Raw genomic sequence first — 17,674 nt, 5'->3', positions numbered from 1 at the left:
CGTGCAGGTGTGGAGGGCTCTGTTCCTCGGACCCCAAATACTGAGCCAGGGGGACTGGGACGCAGCTCGCACCACACATAAGGTGGGGGCTGGCTGGCCCAGGGCCTGCTCCCCGTTCCCACCCCACACACGGGGAGGCGGGAGACCGAAGGCCTGGCCGAGGGCTCCCAGGCCCCCTTCTCTTCCCGTAGCTGTAACTTCGCAAAGATGCAAATTCCTCTTCACTCCATGCAAAAGAGTCCTGAGAGCCAAGGCTGCCTCCCCTGGAGCCCAACCACCACGACTGGGCCTCACCAGACACTTGGCTGCACGGCTTGGGGATCGGGGCCAGCTGGAGTCGGTTCTTGTGTCCCAGCCACTGATTCTTTCTCTCCCCTGGGGACTGTGGCTCTCCCTGCTGGCTCAGGTGTCCTGGAGACAGCCTGGGCTGGGAGTGACCCACACTGGCTGTGGGACTCTGGGGAAGGCAGTGCCTCCTCTGGTTTCTAAGGCTCTTCCTGGTTTCATGTTTGGGGATGCTCTGGAAGGGTCACTGTCCCCAACCCCAGGCTGCTGGGGAGATGCCTGGCTCTCCCAGACCCTCCCGGAGGGCATATTTACTATGGGTCCCCTCACAGGACTTAGCTGAGCCAGTGGCCACTGGTGCTCACTTCTCCGTTCTCGTACGTCCTGTCTCCCCCCACAGGGACGTGTGTCTTCATCAGCACTGGATGACCCACATCGGGGTGGCGGGGGGCCTGGGAGAGGCCCTTCTGACCTATCTCGGTAACAACTGCCCCCAACCCCGAGCCTTCACCCCCATGGCTTCCGGTTAAAGTGTGCTCAACTAACCGGAAGCCAGGATGTGTGGGAGGAGAGAAGTGAAGGAAGCAGCACAGAAGCAAGGGCTGGAGATGTTCAGAGGATTTCTGCGCTCTTTGACCCCAGCACCTGCCATGAGGATGGGGTGCAATGCCCTTGTGGTGCCCACTTGTGGCCTGGACTCCATCCCTGGCCCTGGTTCTGATATGGGCCCTTGAGGGCACCTGGAAGCAAACGTATCACCTCCACTGCTCCACCCTCGGAAGTGGTAAACCACAGTGGCCAAACCAGTTCCCAGGCATAGGTTTCAGGCTGTCAGGCTGTCATTCTTAACCTCAGGCGCACCTGTGATGCCCCCTCCCTCCAGGAATCCCGCTGTCCGGGGTCTGAGCTGGGCTGGGCAGTGTCTGCCTCCAGAAATCAGGCCACACAAAACCACCTCTCCTACACATGTTTCTCCACTCAGCACACGTGTGTTAGGAGCCTACTGCCCACACGACTAACATGGCCTCTGCCCTGAGAGCCTCTTCTTAGAGGGAATTAGGATCTCCTAGACTTCTTTCTAGAATGGTCCTTTCCTGCAACCCAACTCCAAACCCAGACCAAGAAATACCCACAAGGATTTGCTCGAAATAAAGGCTGTGGTGCAGGGGGAGGCTCCTGAACAGGCTATGGATTTTTTTTTGGACTCTGCCTCCCATATGCCCAGTGTCCCAGTCCCAGACCCTCAGGAGCCTGGGCCTCCCACATCTAGCAGGTCACAAAAATGGAACAACAGCTCACCTCATATTGGACGCTTACCACGTGCCAGGTATACGGTGCTAAACTTTTATGATGGGTTTTAATTCTCACGAGACCTCTGGCATAACCTGACCAGTCACACCATGGAAAAGCAGCAGGGCCTAGATTCAAACTCAAGCTCCCCTACCTGGAGTGGAGAGCAGGGGCAACACGCCCTGGAGGAGTGGGTATCTGGAAAATCTACTTGGCAGGCGGAGCCAGGCCAGGGCAGTGTCCCTCCTTTCTGGACAGGGCCTGGGCCACATGGCGCCCTCTGCCGGCCTCAGGCCCACCCAGCAGCAGCTCGGGGTGGCCATGCTCCTGGCACCCCCAAGGGATGGCTCCTGCTCTCCACACATCCCCCTGAGAAGGCGTTCCTCATAGCTCAGCTGCAAACCCTCCCAGGCCCTTGCTGCCCCACTGCCCTCTAACTGTATTGGGGGGGAGGGAGGGGGAGGGCTCTCAGCTGCTTAGAGGCCCCATGCAGTGACAGCCCAGCCTTTCAGACCTCTTGGCAGTCTTGGTTGTTTGACCAGGGCTGGGGGCCCCTGCTCAGACACAGCCCCCATCTTCTCTCAGACTTCCCTCTCCCACAGCCCAGCAGGAAGAATTCCTAGAACTTGGCTCCAGGGCCCTAGGCCGTCCTTGGGAGGACGTGACCACAGGAACGAAGTTACAACCTACCAGGGCCCTGGCTTCACTTCTCCATGCCCCTGCCACCTGGCTCCTGGGTGGAGCCACCCCTGGCCCGGACAGCATCTAGCCCTCGTGCTATCCACGAGGATAGCATTCGTGGATTCGTGCAGATATCCATCTGCAGGAATGAGCTGCAGAGAGGGCTGGGACAGAAGAGTCTAGGGACAGGGACAGGAGAGGGATTGCTAGGAGAGGTCAACTGCAGTCATCAGAGCTCTGAGTCCAAGGAAGAGTCTTCTTGGTCAGAGAAGATCATCACAAGGGAGCTGGAGCAAGGAGCAGGCTTTGAGAGAGCGCGGCTGACAGATGAGGTCACACCTGGGGGCACTCCTTCCATGGAGATCTCCTTTGGTCCTGTGGATTTAAATTCCGCCCTCTGGTTGACGACTCCCATGCTGTCTCCCGCTCCCACCTCCCCGGGGGACCGGAGACTTGCATGTCCGGGGCTGCCCAGCACCTCCCACAGATGCCAACAGGCATGTCACACTGAACAGGTCTGGACCGGACTCCCGATCCTACCCACGAGGATCATGCAGTCTTAGGGAGCAGCACTCCAGCCACTAGAGAGGTCCCAGCTGTTCAGGCCTCCCATCTCCCGCATCGTCCCTCTCCTCACACTGGGCGTCTTACCCATCGGCAAATACCGGTGGCTCAACTTTCTTCCTTTTTTAATGTTATTCATTTTTGCAAGACAGCATGAGCTGGGGAGGGGCAGAGAGAGAGGAAGACAGAGGATCCGAAGCGGGCTCCTCACTGACAGCAGCAAGCCTGATATGGGGCTTGAACTCACGAACCGTGAGATCATGACCTGAGCTGAACTTGTACACTCAACCGACTCAACTTAGCCACCCAGCTGCCCCATTGGCTCAACTTTCAAAGTGTTCCGAGGACCTAGTCACTTCTCACCACCCCACTGACAGCACCCAGTCAACACTGGGTCTCCCGGCTTCTGCCCTCGTAACCTACAGTGTAGTCTCGACACAGCAGCCAGAGAAATCTTTTAAAGGATGTCAGATGTGTCCCTCTCTGTGCTCACAACCGTTCAATGGCTCCTGTCTCTCTGTCTTGCCCAGAGTGAAAGCCAGAGCCGTTTCAATCACCTGAAGGCCCCACATGACTTGACTGCTTCCCCCCCACTCCCCGCCCCTGCTCTGACTTCATTTCTTACTATTCTTGTTCACCCTGCAACAGCCCACATTCCCACCCCAGGGCCTTTGCATCTGCTGTTCTGCCTACACCACATATCCATAAGGTGTACTTCATGCACATCAGCGAAGGCTCCTCTGGCCGTCCCGTACACAGTAGCAATCCCCTCCCTCACCAGCGCTCCCTATCCTTTGCTTTCTCTCCACAGCACCTGTCATCTCTTGACATACTACATCTTTGTTACTTGTCTGACCACCCCGACTAGGATGTCAGCTCTATGAGCACAGGGATTTTTGTCTCTTTCAGTCACTGCTCTATGTCCAGCACCTAGAACAGTGCTTGGCACAATAAAAGAGTGAGTCCATGAACTGAGAAGGGGCAAGGGCAGCAGAACTCTCCCGAACGGTAACTGGGATGGCCATTCTACCTCTTCCCCTCCAGACACAGACAGAAATAGGAGCACAGGACGGTCCTCGTACAGGCGCGGACCTCCTTTGTGGGTCTCGGTGCACCAGCCCCTCTCCCACCTTCCCGCAGGTGGCTTCCTCCATCCCCTTCCCATCTCTGCAGGTTCAGCTGAAGTGCCGCTTCCTCCCGGGCGGCCCTGGACTAAGCTCCATGGTACCTGCACTTCCATTGTCACGAGCCGTGACATCAAGGAGTTACCTGTTCACACACCGAGCACCACACCGGCCTGCCCTCGACTGTCTCGTGGGTGTGAGGACTTAATGAGGGTAATTCACGGAAATGGTTTAATAGGGGCTGGTCAACAGCAGTCAACCGATATAAGCATAGTTGCAGCGGACACTCAGACATCTGCTGTTTGTGACAGAAAAGCAGTATGCTGGAAGTAACGCTTAAGGCAGAAATCACAGCCTAGGATAAACCCTGGGAAACTACTCACATTTTGAATATTACTGTTCTAGCTACTGAGTATTACTGTTCGACTCCCTCAAATTCTAGTGGGCCTGGCCAACACAGCCCTGGCTAGATCTGGCTCGGTCCCACAGACCCAGCAGATGGGGGGGCTTGCACCCCTTCGGGCCATCCTCCACTGTCCCCATGCAAAGTGCAGTCTCAGGACCAACAGCATCTGCTTGCCTGGGAGCTTGTTAGAGACACAGAACCTTGCCTTCTTCCCCAAGATTTACTAAATCAGAAATTGTATTCTAACACATACAAGCTTGAGAAGCACTGCCCCAGATCACAGCATTGCAGACTTAGTTGGGCTAAAAAGGGTATTAACTGCCCCCGACCCTGCCAAAACCCAGGAGCTCCATCTCAGTCCTGGTTTTTAAACACGTCCATGTGCATTTTTTAGAGGAGGCAACTGAGACCCGTCGGTCATGCTAGCCTGTCAGAAACCATTCTCTGGACACCTTGACTCCCAAACTCACACACACTCTCCCGTCTCAAGGCAGCCTCACCTGCTCCCTGCTCCACTCCCATGAGTGCCCTGGGTGCCTGTTCTTGGCCACCAGCCAGGGCTGGACACCAGGTGGTGTCAGGGAAAGTGGCCGGGTCACAGCAAGCAGGTGAGCAGGCGAGGGAGGGGCCTTCTAGAGAACAGGGTGGGAGGCACCCAGGTACAACCTGAGCTGGGGCAGGGAAGTGGCTTCAGGATCTGTTTGCTCTGCCAGGAGGGCTGGGCCTCGGCCACTGCAACTGCCTCCCCAACGCCACCCACCAAGGCAAGAGAGCCCCCTCCCTGTCACCTAGCCCCCGTGGGAATGGCTTGATCCAGGAGCTGCCATCAAACCTGCTCCCCTCTCCCAGGGCCTGGTGACTTCTTGACAGGTTACAGCCCCAAAGACAAACAGATTCTGCCAAGCAAATAAGTGTCCAGTGGTAGGGGTGCTGGAGAAGGCCTGGGAGGGGTCTGAGCTGCCAGAAGACCCAGGTGACAGGGTGGGGGCGCCTCTCCTGCAGAGAACAAATAGCCCAGGGCACCTGGAAGGAAGCAGGGTGCTGGTGTGCTGTCACAGTGCTGGCTGGGGGCTGGGGTAAGGGCAGCTCACCACAGGGGTCTCTGGGACAGTCTCCCACACCCTGGGCTCTGTTATCAGGCTAAACAGAGAAACGAGTCTTGCATTTAGGCCCTTGGGGCAGAGGCCAGTTCTTATGCTGTGCCTTCATCTCTCATGAATCTGTGGCTACCGGTTCCCTCAATGAACCGTCTACAGGGAGATGGCCAGGGCATCCCCTCCTGCACTCTAGGTGGCACCCAGGGCCACCATCATTTAGAACACACAGCTTTGCCAGCCAGGGTGAAGGCCCAATTCGGGTCTGCAATTAGGTGAAACTAATGCCAGCACCTGGGAGCCGAGGCCACGGGTCTGAGCCTATACCACCCAAGCCAACTCCCTTTGTCTCTGATCCCACTTTCTCTTCAACACACGGGTGATCATGTGGCTTGAGTTCTGAGCTCTTACAAGTGCTTTAGACATGAAGGGATGGATCCAGTGAACCCACCTGCCATCATGCCAATTAAGTTTTTTTCATGTTATCTGACCACCATGTAGCCTGCCTCCCCATCTCCTGGCCAAGGTCACAAGCCTATCTCACAGAAGTACACGGGTAGGTTCTAATTTGTTTGCCAATTGCCTAGAATACGGTCCCTACCTGACTCAGGTTCCCAGGCCAGTCCACAAAAATTTACCTAATCCATTTTATGTCAGAAGGAGCGCCTCATGCATCCAAGAACTACACCCAACAACCACGGAAAACATGTAAGGGAAGATGCGTTCCCTCTTCTGTCTAAATCCAGGATGCCAGGGGCCCAGCTGGGACTGAGAAGGAGGACTCCTCAACTCAACTCTTTCTTCGCAGGAGGAAAGATGCCCATGATGCTGTACCTTCTCCCTGTGCTATTCGCACTCCTGTGCTCTGGACCTGACACGCAGTAAATGCCCAAACAATGCCTGCTGGCTGATCGACACTAACTTGGCTGGCTCTTCTTACGTGCGGGGAACAGATGCACAATAGATGTGCTCAATAGATGCACAGTACCCTGTGAACCTAAGGGCCACCGGAAATTGTTTCCCCACCTTTTTGATCATTGAGCCAGGAAGGGCAGCAGATCTAATTATAAGCCCGGGACTAATTTCCCAAACACAATGAACCTCAGGGTCTCGGTTTTCCCATTTGCAAAAGGAAGACCCAGAGACCAAAAAGTGCACATTGGAGTCACTGTGGGGGCAAGCTGGTACACAGGGTGCCTGAAGGTACAATAAAACTCACTGACACACATGAAAATAGTATTTTTTTTTTTTTTTGGTGTGTGTGTTAATTTAATCATACAAATATTCATTTATACAGTAAGGAAAAGCCTCCCCATCTTCGTCTCCTCCCAGGCACCATGAGGCCCCACCACAAACACCCACCGAGCTTGCTTGCTACACACCACTGTCCAGGTGGAGAGGCAGCCACTGCTGCTCCAGCATTCATCCAGGGAAATGAAGGAAAGGCAAGGCAGGGTGTAGGGTGGGGAATCAGCTTGCACTTCTGAGCCCTGGCGACCCCACCATCCTCTCCTGCTGGGGCTCCAACTGAATTTGGGGATCCCATCCTGGCCACCCTCAAGCCACACTAGCTGTCTTGGTGAGGTTCTATGATGAGCTTAAGGTTACAGCCTATCCTAACTGGGGGAGAGAAGGCTGTTTCTTGTAGAAAAATACCCCAAATTCAACTGTCCCCATGGCAAAAAGAAAAAAAAAAAGGCATGCACGCGTACACACATCCACACACACCTCACTCCATGCACACAATAGGTTCTTCCAGGTCTGAGCCTTCTGCCTCCCTCACTGGGCTCAGGCCCCTAAGGATGCTGTCTGCCTCATCTCATGGGTGCCAGACATTGGTGGTCCTGCCTAGAAGGCAGGCTGCCTTTTGCAGAAGAGTCCCAGAGGAGCAGAGCCTACTGGGGCTGAGAGGGTCACCCCTACTACCACTCTAGGCAGGGGGGAGGAGGGGGGCTCTAGGCACTGCTCAGAACTCAAACCAGTGAGAGGAGGCAGAACGAATGGTACTGATACCCTCCTGGTCCTGGCGGAGCCATGGACTCCCTCTACCCCTACTCTATGGCTTGTGCTTGCTCTGGCCCTCTGTAAGCAGCTCACCTCTCCAAGGATGTGTACAGAAATGGTTTGTTCTTGGGAGGGAAGTCAACGTGCTTGGGAAAGTCACCTTGCCTACAAGCAAGGAGAGAAGCAGGATGCCTCTGCAGGGCCAGACCCGCTACTGGTGACGTATTAAAGCTCCTGCCGACAAAAGGCAGGTAGCTCCCCTGGGAAATGGGGAAGGGGCACCTGGTGTAGGGCAGATGAGAAAGCCAGGAAACCAGGTGATGTAAAGCCTCCCACAATCCTGCCAGGAGCAGCTGGAGATGTGCTGTTTTCCTGGTTATCAAACCAGCAGAACGGTTGGGCATGCGTGGGCTCCAGGGTGGCAGTGTCCCAGGAGGTTGGCACCAACAGTAGTGGCGAACTGGGCCTAACAGGCCCCTCAGACAAAAAGGCATCGTGAGCCCCTGGCTTGGGCCAGTGATGGCCTGAGCACCAGCAGGGACCACCCCCCTCCTCTGCTCTGCTCCAGAATGGAGAACTCATGCGCACTGCAAACGGGTGCTACAGTGTGAGCCCTATTAGTCTAGCCCCAGACCCAGTTGCACTGCCCTTCTCAGCGAGTTGGCTCCACCCTCCCCCAGCACTTCTCCCGTGGACCAAAGTTTATCCTGCCTTTTATTTTTTGGGAGGTGGGGAGGTGAAGGGGGAAATTTCATACAAGCTTTTCTCCCACAATCAAGCTTTAAAAAACAACAGTCTCAGAAGAGGATGAGGAGGAACAAACAACACACATTTTTGGAACTGAGATACCCAGACAGACAGAGACAGACAGGCAGGCAGACCTTCACCCACACCCAGGCTATATGACCCCTTGCAGCCACTCATCACCTGGTCTCCCTGCTTGTCTCACACCCCCGGTGTGGGTGGGGGTGTGGTAACAAGCAGGTGACCCTACAATCACACCCTAGATCCATATCCCCGGCTATCAAACCAACCAAGACTCAAGGGAAGGAGAGGATGAGAAGGAAAGAGAAGAGGGACTTGCATATTCTTGTATCTTTGGCAGACAGCTGTTCTAGCCTGGTTCAAGCTTCCCATGGAGAGATCCACATCTCAACCTGCTTGGAATCCATAGGATGCTAGTGGGGTCACATGCCCAAGTGAGCAGCCAGCCAGTTAGCCTCTGCTCTGGCTGGGCTGCCCCTCACCCACCACTTCCCAATAACCAAGCATCCAGCTTGGGGGAGGGGGGGTGGTGGTGGTGCTCTTGTTTCATCAAAATGCGATCTCTAAAATCATACAGTCAGTAACTGTGGCCCTTCCCCATGGCCAATTCCCCACTTGGGGCTGTATTTTCATACCTTAACAGCTCAGCCTCCACTAACAGGCTATGAAAATACCACAAAGGACAATGGAAGGGAAACACAGGGAAGGGAGTTGTGTGACAACAGAGAAGCCTGGACACCTTTCCACCCGCCTGCTGCACACTTGCTGGTGAGCTGCACCAACACCCAATATGTGTGTGCATGTGGCACACACATACATACAGCACAGAGGCACTGTTCCCAGAGTGAACGGGGAGCCACTGTGTATGAAGAATCCAAAAGAGCATTAAGTGTGATGGCAATTCTCTCTGCCAAGAGAAACATGGAGGAAAAGCAATTTGAATTGATGTTAACTGTGTGCAGAAGGACACCTTTTGGGCTCAGAAATTCCCATGTTACCCCAGATCTGTCCTCAAGGCTTCCTCTGCTGGCCACACAGGGAAGTTTGGTCTTCAGAGAGGTTCTGATGGTAACAAGCCACAGGGGTTGACAAATACAAATGTTAAAGGTGTAAATCAACAGAAGATTAAAGAGAAAAGAAGAGGAAAAGGGTGAGAACTCATTGGCTGATGCCATTAAAAACGAATGGGGTCAGAAACCTCTGGAGTCATGTGGCCCAGGAGATGTCCTCCTGTAGCACTGACCCGAAGAGTCCCTACACATGCCACACCAGCTTTGAACCTGAATCGCTTCCAGAGCAAGCAGCTAATCTATAAAGGGCATGTTATCCCTTATCTAAAAACAAAAGTGGGGCAAGAGGGCAAAAAATGAACATGTGCTCAAAACTACAACCTGTCTGTAGGCAAAATAATTTTTGTTTAAAAAGATGGCTTTTTTTCCCCCATTAAAAAATTTTTTCCTTCCCGAGTGACCTAATGACTTGTTAGACTGACACCTATTAAACAAAACCCAAGGTGGCTGCATGGATTTCTTCTTAGTAGCCTCAACACCATTCCTGCGGTTCAGCACTCACACATGCGCACTGAGTTTACTCAAAACTAGTCTGTTCTGCTTCTTCCTCTTCTTCCAGGATGGGGGGGGTCGAGCCAGGGGTCCATGCGATGTGGTCTGCAATCCAGAGGAACCCCTTGCCCTCCCCCCCACCCAAAGTCAGGCCTTCTGTCTTTTGTTAATTTTTCTTCTTGCCGACACCCGTTTAAGACTGGCCGAAGGGGTAAGGCCCGTGGAGCCCCTGGAAGAGAGTGAACATAGTCAGTGATGGTAAACAGAGAAGGTACAATTAGACAATCAAAACAAGTAAAAGAATCTCTGGTTCCCCGTGAGCCAGAAGAAAACCCCAAGGCACAGACAAAGCCTGTGGGTTTTCCTTCCACGCAAAACCTCAAGAGGCCAAACATCAGCATTTCAAGTTGCTAAGTGTTCTCACTCTATCACACCATCCAAAGAGAGGAGAGGCTAGGGGGGTAATCCTCATTTTTCAGCTTCTAGATCAATCAGTGCCAACTTTCCTCCACCCAGTTCACAAAGCCTTCCTCCCCTGTGGACAATGTCTCCACCTCTCTGCGAAAGATCTCTGTATGCTGTTTTCTGCACCTTAACTTCAGATGTAGGCTACTTCTGGCTAATGACCCTTATAGTAACAACAATACTGTAGCAGAAATGGCAACTGTCTGTTATCTATAGATAACAGACACGGTATGAGGACCTTTGCATACATTGTCTCTAAGCCTCACCCTGAAAGCCAGGTGAGTGTCAGTATGCTCATTTAACTATGCCCATTGACTGCAGAGACTAAAAGACATGTTCAAAGTCACAGGGGTAGTAAAAGGCAGAGACAAGGTTCTAACCCGAGTCCAATTTCTGTTCTCCCCACGTTGCCTCTCCCTTGCCACATGATAAGGGTTTCTTCTCAATTCCCAAGGGTATTTTCTGTGCTGCTTGACTGGGTGGAAAAGGCTTCATTTCATGTCTCATTTTCCCCTCATGTTAAGAATGAGACACTAAGATATGCTAACACCAAAAGCAACTGCATGAACTTGCTGGAGAACGACCTGTGCCTCCCTCCACCTTCCCACCCTCCTCCTGGAGCGTGCTCCCTGGAAAGACCGGTCGATGCCAAGACCTAGGAGGGCAAAAGTTAACTGGTGACAGCCTCACTAGGGTCCTACTCCTCAAAGTGGCCTAGAAGCAGCAGGGCCGTTGGACCAAAGGGACCAAATGGGTACCAAGAGCAGGTGCCTCTGCCATAACCATGACAAATGACCAGAGGGTATTTCCTAATGCTTGACAACTATGTTAAGAATCCTGAATCTAGACAAAATTCGGGGTGAGAAGGCATAAAAGTGATGAATATCAAATTTTCTGTTAGCTTGATGGGATGTGGGCAGTCAGAATTTGGTTGTCTTTTTTAAAAAATGACATTCTAAAAAAACATTCTAAAAAAATTCTGAGAGAGAGTGCATGAGCAGGGCAGGGGCAGAGAGAGAGAATCCCAAGCAGGCTCCATGCCGTCAGTGCAGAGCCTGATGTGAGGCTTGAACTCACAAAACGTGAGATCACGACCTGAGCCGAAATCAGGAGTTGGATGCTTAACTGACTGTGCCACCCAGGCACCCCCCACCCCCAAATAACACATTTCTTTGTGGAGGGAAAACAGTGCTTGGTTGCAGGGTGGCCAGTGATTAGAATCCTTTTCAGTGTGACTTTGTTTTGTTTGCTTCCACCTCCTTAGCCCAACAGGTCCCCAGTAAACTCTTGGGGACTTAGTAGCTAAAAGAGGACAGGTATTTCCCAGACTACTGCCTGAGGTGTCAGATACCCCTAAGTCACAAGACTACTGGCTCTTCCAAAACCAATTTTTAAAACAGTTGCTTAGGCCTGGGCTCTCTGGAGGTGGTTAGGCTAGAGATGTAAGACCCTCCCTGTTTCCACTACAGTGGGGTGTAGGTCATGCAGAACTGGGAGAAGGGGATCTGGGTTCTACTCCCAGCTTTGCACCACCTCACCAACTGACCTTGAGTAAGGTCCCTTCCCCTCACAGGATCTCATCAGGTTCCTCTCTAAATCTTCCCAGAATTTAAAGTTCTAGGAGTCAACACAGTACCTGACTTAGGAGGCTGAAAAACAGGACTCCATGAAAGAATGGAAAGAATGCCCTTGGGTCATGCTTAGGCCAGAGGTCAAAGCTGCCAAGAATAGGGAACATGAGATTAAAGTTTCTATAGTGTTCTCAGTGGAAGGTACTAAAATTGCTTCTGCTTTTTTCCCCTCACCCACATAAAGCCTCAAAAGACCAGAAGTGTGTGTCTAGCTGCTTGGTGGCTGGCATCACTGAACCAAAAATCCTGACAAGGTGATTTGGAGGCAGGCAGGCCAACACGGATTGAGCATCAATCCCATGCCAGGTGCTGCTGTGGCACTGTAACATATTCTCTGTAGTTCTCACAAAGATCCACTAAGACGAGCCAGACTCAGAGAGGTAACTGAATCAAGGGCACAGAACTGGTAAGAGCAGTGGTGTTGAAAATGGCCACATGTCGGGGCACGTGGGATGCTCAGTCGGTCAACTTCAGCTCCGGTCATGATCTCACAGTTTGTGAGTTCTAGCCCTGCACTGGGCTATGTGCTAACAGCTAGCAGCCTGGAGTCTGCTGTGTCTCCCTCTCTCTTTGCCCCTCCGCTACTCATGTTCTGTCTCTCTCTCTCAAAATAAACATTTTTTGTTTTTAAAAAAAAAAGGTGTTTAAAATGGCCACATGTCTGCCACCCCTCAAGCCAACCACACCTCCAGCAGGCAAGCTGACGCTGTAACTATCTCAGCGGCCATGGTACCACCTGATTAACAAGGAAGGGTGGGTTGGGGGAGCGAAGGGCTCTCAGACTCCATTCTACAGGGCCTGGTTGGAGGTCACACACACCAGATGTAGAAAGTATGGAAGCTTAAAACAAGCTGTGCTCAGTACTTTCCAGCATTTATTCATCTGGAACAACCCAAGGAAAGCAATAAAGCCCTAGATCCCCATAAGATGTAGAACTAATACAATGCTCAAAGGTCTCTGTGCAGGAAAAAATGCACAGAGAAATGAAAACCTGAAAAACGAACAGCATTTGTTGTCTATGAAGTATTTTTCCCTAAATGTAACTGTCTTCCAGACCAAAGCTCCACCCACTTCACATGGGCCTTTCTAAAGCAGGTACTACTAGCCTTGTGACTTGTGTAGAGTGCTTTAGGGAAAGGAGTTCGTGCCTTTGCCAAGAACTGCAGCACATTCCCATTTTACAGGTAAATAAATGGGTCCTGTAAAAGACATAAAGGCAGGGAGAGGGACAAAGACATAATGGGCATCTTCAGAGTTCCACCTGAGTGTCCTGAGTGACATCCGGTGTTGTGTGTAACCAGCTTAGATCATGAACTTGTTGACCTTCTACCTAATAGCTGAGGTTCCATGCCTTTTGGGGGAAAAAAATGCTATCTAATTCCCTTTCACCCAGAGAATGGCATATTGGAAGTTGTTGATGTTTTAATTGGTGCAGAGAGGTGGCTTGAGGAACAAACTCTATTCTCACTCACCCCACACCCTGCCAAATTAACTACCATCCCTTCAAGGAAGGGAGAGGAAGCCAACTCTATTTCAAAACGATTTTATCATCTAGACTCCCCACATGCAGGATTATAGGTGTCACAAATGGATCACAGAACACAGGCAATGCAATACCAGTTGTGGAGGAAAAGCCTGGCAGAGATTCCAAGAACAGCGTGTCCAGGGCGCCCTATGGCAGGAGGCCAAGCAGGAAGTGCCTTTCCTAACAGTGGGATGGAGGTATATTCGAAACGGGAGGCCCATCCACATTTCAGGTTGCACTAGAGTTCCAGGACCCAGTGTAACAGGTCCTGGTGGCTAATGTCTCCTACCCCAGCCTAAAAGCAGGGGTTGGCAACAGAGATAATGTTCATTCTCCTCTGGGGCCTAGCAACTCTTCAACCTCTAACCATTGGAAAAGCAAATGCCAAATATTTTAACTAACTTGGCATCAACTGACACCTCTCCTAGAACGGTTGTGCCTCTACGAATAAGGAAAACAGGGATAGGCGCATCAGATGGTAATTACCAGAGAGCCCTGAATTGAATGGACTAAGAGAAAAGTGAGGCTATCGGCATGACAGCAAAACTCAGAGGAGTCTGATGCAGAAGGCTACCCTTCTCTCTCACCACATAGGGACTAGCAGCAAGGCTGGATTTATCTATGCTAACAGAAGCTATGAATAATCAAATCTGAAGAGAAGTCCTGCATCTGACTCCAGGTCTAAAGGCCAGCTCCCCAGGGCCCACCTAACTTGCACAGTCCTCAACGCTTTCAAAGGCTACATCTGCTAGGGGACAAGAAAGTGGTTCTGGCAAAGGAGAGACGGCCTTTAGGTCCATAAGGACTGAGGTGCTGCCTGTGTGCTTCAGCCTTCCTTAAGCTCATAGGTAGCTGCAGTACCTATGAGCCCTGGGACCTAAGTTCTACTTGGCTACAGGCCAGGCAAGCCCTCTCAAAGCACAGAAGTGCCACCCCACCAGCTAAGACAGAGGTGCCTCTCTGCTGGGGTTGGGAAGAAGACCTTGGCCTCAAGCCAGCCGAATCATCACAGTAGCTGGGCTAGGTCTGGAACTGCACTTCCACGATGCAAAAACAATGGAGAGCCATTATTTGGCTAATTTTCTAACATATTTTAACATATTTGTAAAAGACAACATTTACAGACATGAAACAGAGGCTCAGTCCCATTCACCACAATCTCCTAAAAAGATCCAGTACTTGTGATCTTGTTTTCAAGCAAACCTAAAAGTACTATCTCTCTGATTTGTTTTTCACAATAGTTTATCAGCAGAGTCACTCCTAGCCAGCAATCTGGTTATCACTGATCCTATGTGGGTGTGCACCTGCAAAAGTTCTCCTAAAATTAGAGAGAAATCAGAATAACTTTTCCAAAAAAGAGTACTAAAAGTTGTCACTGAGGGAAAACACTAACTGTATGTCAGAGTACCAGAAAGACAGGATACTGGTACTGTTTCAGCTAGAATATTTTTTAAGAGTTTCTTCATCAATTTTCAACAGTATAGTAAGTGCAGGGATATGAGAGCAAGATGCCCTTGAAGAGGGTAGAAACTGTTTCTGCCAATTCGTTATGCCTTACATATGGCAAAACTCAAATATCAGTAAAACGAATGAGTGAAAGAACGGTGAACCACTCTGCACTGGCGAGCCATCTGTTTCTTAACACTCCAGGGGGGGGTGGGGGGGGCGGATAAAGGGAGCTGAAATGTCTAATGAAACAAGGATGTCTTATAAGGGCTTTCTGGGTTACGCTTTTACTGTTTGAAAGCTAGTTGTTTAGATAAAGCACCACAACTTGGAGACTTTCACTTCCTGTCTTTATTTTGCTTCTTTAAATTTGTGATTTAAATAAATGAAAAGGTTCACACAGGTTGATAAAAAGACAGGACGTATGCTGCAAGGCTGTGAAATAACATGCTCTCCCAGAGTATACTGATGGCAGCATCAGATAACACCACGAGGGCCGCCGCCGCCTCCTCCTCCTCCTCCTCCTCCTCCTCCTCCTCCTCCTCATTTCCTGGGCCAAACCTGGTCAGCGCTGCGTCTACCTAGTGTTCCTCTTGTATCACTAAGTACAATGAATGCAAACATAGAATAATACAGGGTTTAGTACTAAGTTCTGTCCTGATCCTGCATTGTAAACATGGTGTGGTGAGGTCCTATGCACAGGGCTGCTTCGCTGGTAAGGGCCAGAGACTGACCAAGCCCTGACTAAACCTGTTAGTCTCTTCATTAATTAGAAATAAAATAAAGTTGGGGTGCATCTGGCTCTTGCCATTTTGGCTCAGGTCATCTCAGGATTGTGAGGTAGAGCTCCACGTTGGGCTCTGTGCTAAGCATGGAACTTGCTTGAGATTCTCTCTCTGCCTCTCTCTCAAATAAGTAAATAAATAATAAGCAAACAAACATTAAAAGAAATAGTCTCTACTGGAGTAATAGGAAGGGCAACGAGGACTCTCAAGAGTATTCAAACAAGGACCCTTCTCTCAATGGCTGCCAATAGCTTAATGAGTCTTCCTAGTGGTATAGGAGTGCCAAGTTAGCAGGACAAGAACTTCTGCAGAAGCTTTAACACTGGTGTTCAAGCCACTTTCGTGGGACAGTCCTCAAAATTTCAAAGACACATTTGATGGACTGGCTGAGCACGAGTAGGAGAATCAGCCAAAGAAAAGCAAATAAACCAGGGCATGGCTCAGTCAGTCAAGTGTCCAACTCTTGATTTCAGCTCAGGTCATGATCCCAGGTTCGTGAGACTGAGCCCCAAGTTGGGCTCCACCTCAGTGTGGAGTCTGCTTGGGATTCTCTCTCTCAGATTCTCTCTCTCCCTCTCCCTCTGCCCCTCCCTACCTGTACTCTTTCTCTCTCAAATAAACAAACTTTAAAAAGAAAAGAAACCTATTTTTATGCACGAGGGCTGATCATGGGGCAGGCTCAGTTCATAGTCTTCTCACTGTGCCAAAACTGCTGCAAAGCTTGATTCAGTTGTAAGTGTGACAAATTTATTTTTTAAAAAAGCCCTGTAAAACCATTTTTATACTTACCTCTGTGGCACAGTTTTTCTGCTGCTCTTAACTGACTTTTATAGCCATGCTGGGGACCTCCTCATCTATCCATCCGTCCTCCCTCTACCCATTCATCCAATCCTTCATCATGCAGCCCTCATTCTTCCTCCCTTCATCACCCATCTCTCCGCCCTCCTTCCATTCTTCCTCCCATCCATCTAAAGCTCCCCACGGCCAAAGGCAACTCCCAGAGCCTTCACCTACTTCATGGCAAATGAAGAAAATCACCATAAAGAATAAAACTCAAACATAATTGTGAATGAAAACATATTATTTAAAGTTCTACAGGAGATGAAGGATACTGGCTGGGTTTGATCTCCCCTTTCAGTAAAGACTTCAGAAAAAGTTATTTGCAGCCTGGAATTCTAGCTCCCAAATCCCAAGTAATAGCAAGGGTGCTAGAATCCAGGTGGTAAGCTGGTGGACAGAGCTCTCTCATGGCCATCTCCTAGAGTAGAGGAGATTCCTAAAAAGGAAGAAAGAACTGATAAGGGTCTCACTGGGGAGGATACCCAAAAGGAGAGAAGCTTATCCAAGTTCCTAGCCCTGTCATCACTCGGGCTGGCTGCACTGTCGGGGTCCTGCTAAGCACTGGGTGAGGCTGTTGGTCCCATTTCCTCTCAGAATTCCCATCCAAGCTCCTGTGACCTTTTGTCGATTAGCCTTCCCTTTCTCCCATCTCTCTTACAATTAGTTCACAGCATCACCCCCTGTCCCGCAATGTCTGGCTGATTGAGGAAGGAGAATAAATGGTCTCTCCTTGGTCTCATTCAGCTATATTTGCTTTCATCTTTTCATAACAGAGTATTGCTGTTACTATGCTTCCTTTCACATTAAACATTGACTCTCCTTTGCTTGGCTTTCAAAGGTCTTCCTCCAAAATTCGCCCCACCTTCTTTAAGCACACCTTACTCCACAGCCAGGCTGGCCAGTGTCCCATGAACACACCCTGCCTGTGGATGCCTCTGGGCCTTCCTGCATGTGGTTCCTCTTCCCTCCAATTCAGTTTGAGCCTATCATCTACCAAGGGATCACTTTCCTGGCTACTCTAAACCTCCCTGCTTTCTCCTTCCTCCAAGTACATTTGTACAGTTACTCAAAAGTCAACTGGAACTCAATACACTCTTTACTGGCTGTTCTTTCCTATGAGCTAGTCACATGTATGTAATCAGACAGTAAATTCTTTGAAGCTAAGGATTAGCACCTAGAAGGCCTCACTTATTAACTACATCATATC

General features: G+C 50.6%; 1 protein-coding gene across 2 annotated transcripts in view; it reads right to left on the bottom strand.

Annotated features, from left to right (window-relative positions):
* Positions 1-6,683: 6,683 nt before the first annotated feature.
* ILRUN (inflammation and lipid regulator with UBA-like and NBR1-like domains) overlaps positions 6,684-17,674 on the bottom strand; it is a 99,273-nt gene continuing 88,282 nt past the window's right edge. For both annotated transcript variants that reach the window (XM_047101267.1, XM_047101266.1), the window contains one exon: positions 6,684-10,004. In XM_047101267.1, the coding sequence (XP_046957223.1) occupies positions 9,969-10,004 (36 nt within the window). In that variant the 3' untranslated portion in view covers positions 6,684-9,968. The remainder of the gene's footprint in view (positions 10,005-17,674) is intronic.

This window comes from Lynx rufus, unplaced genomic scaffold (genome assembly GCF_022079265.1).
Source record: "Lynx rufus isolate CCGP_SWC_20201006 ecotype Redwood Valley unplaced genomic scaffold, mLynRuf1.p SCAF_6, whole genome shotgun sequence".
Classification (NCBI taxonomy): domain Eukaryota; kingdom Metazoa; phylum Chordata; class Mammalia; order Carnivora; family Felidae; genus Lynx; species Lynx rufus.
Note: the sequence above shows the minus strand (reverse complement) of the source record. Positions and strands in the feature narration are given on the sequence as shown.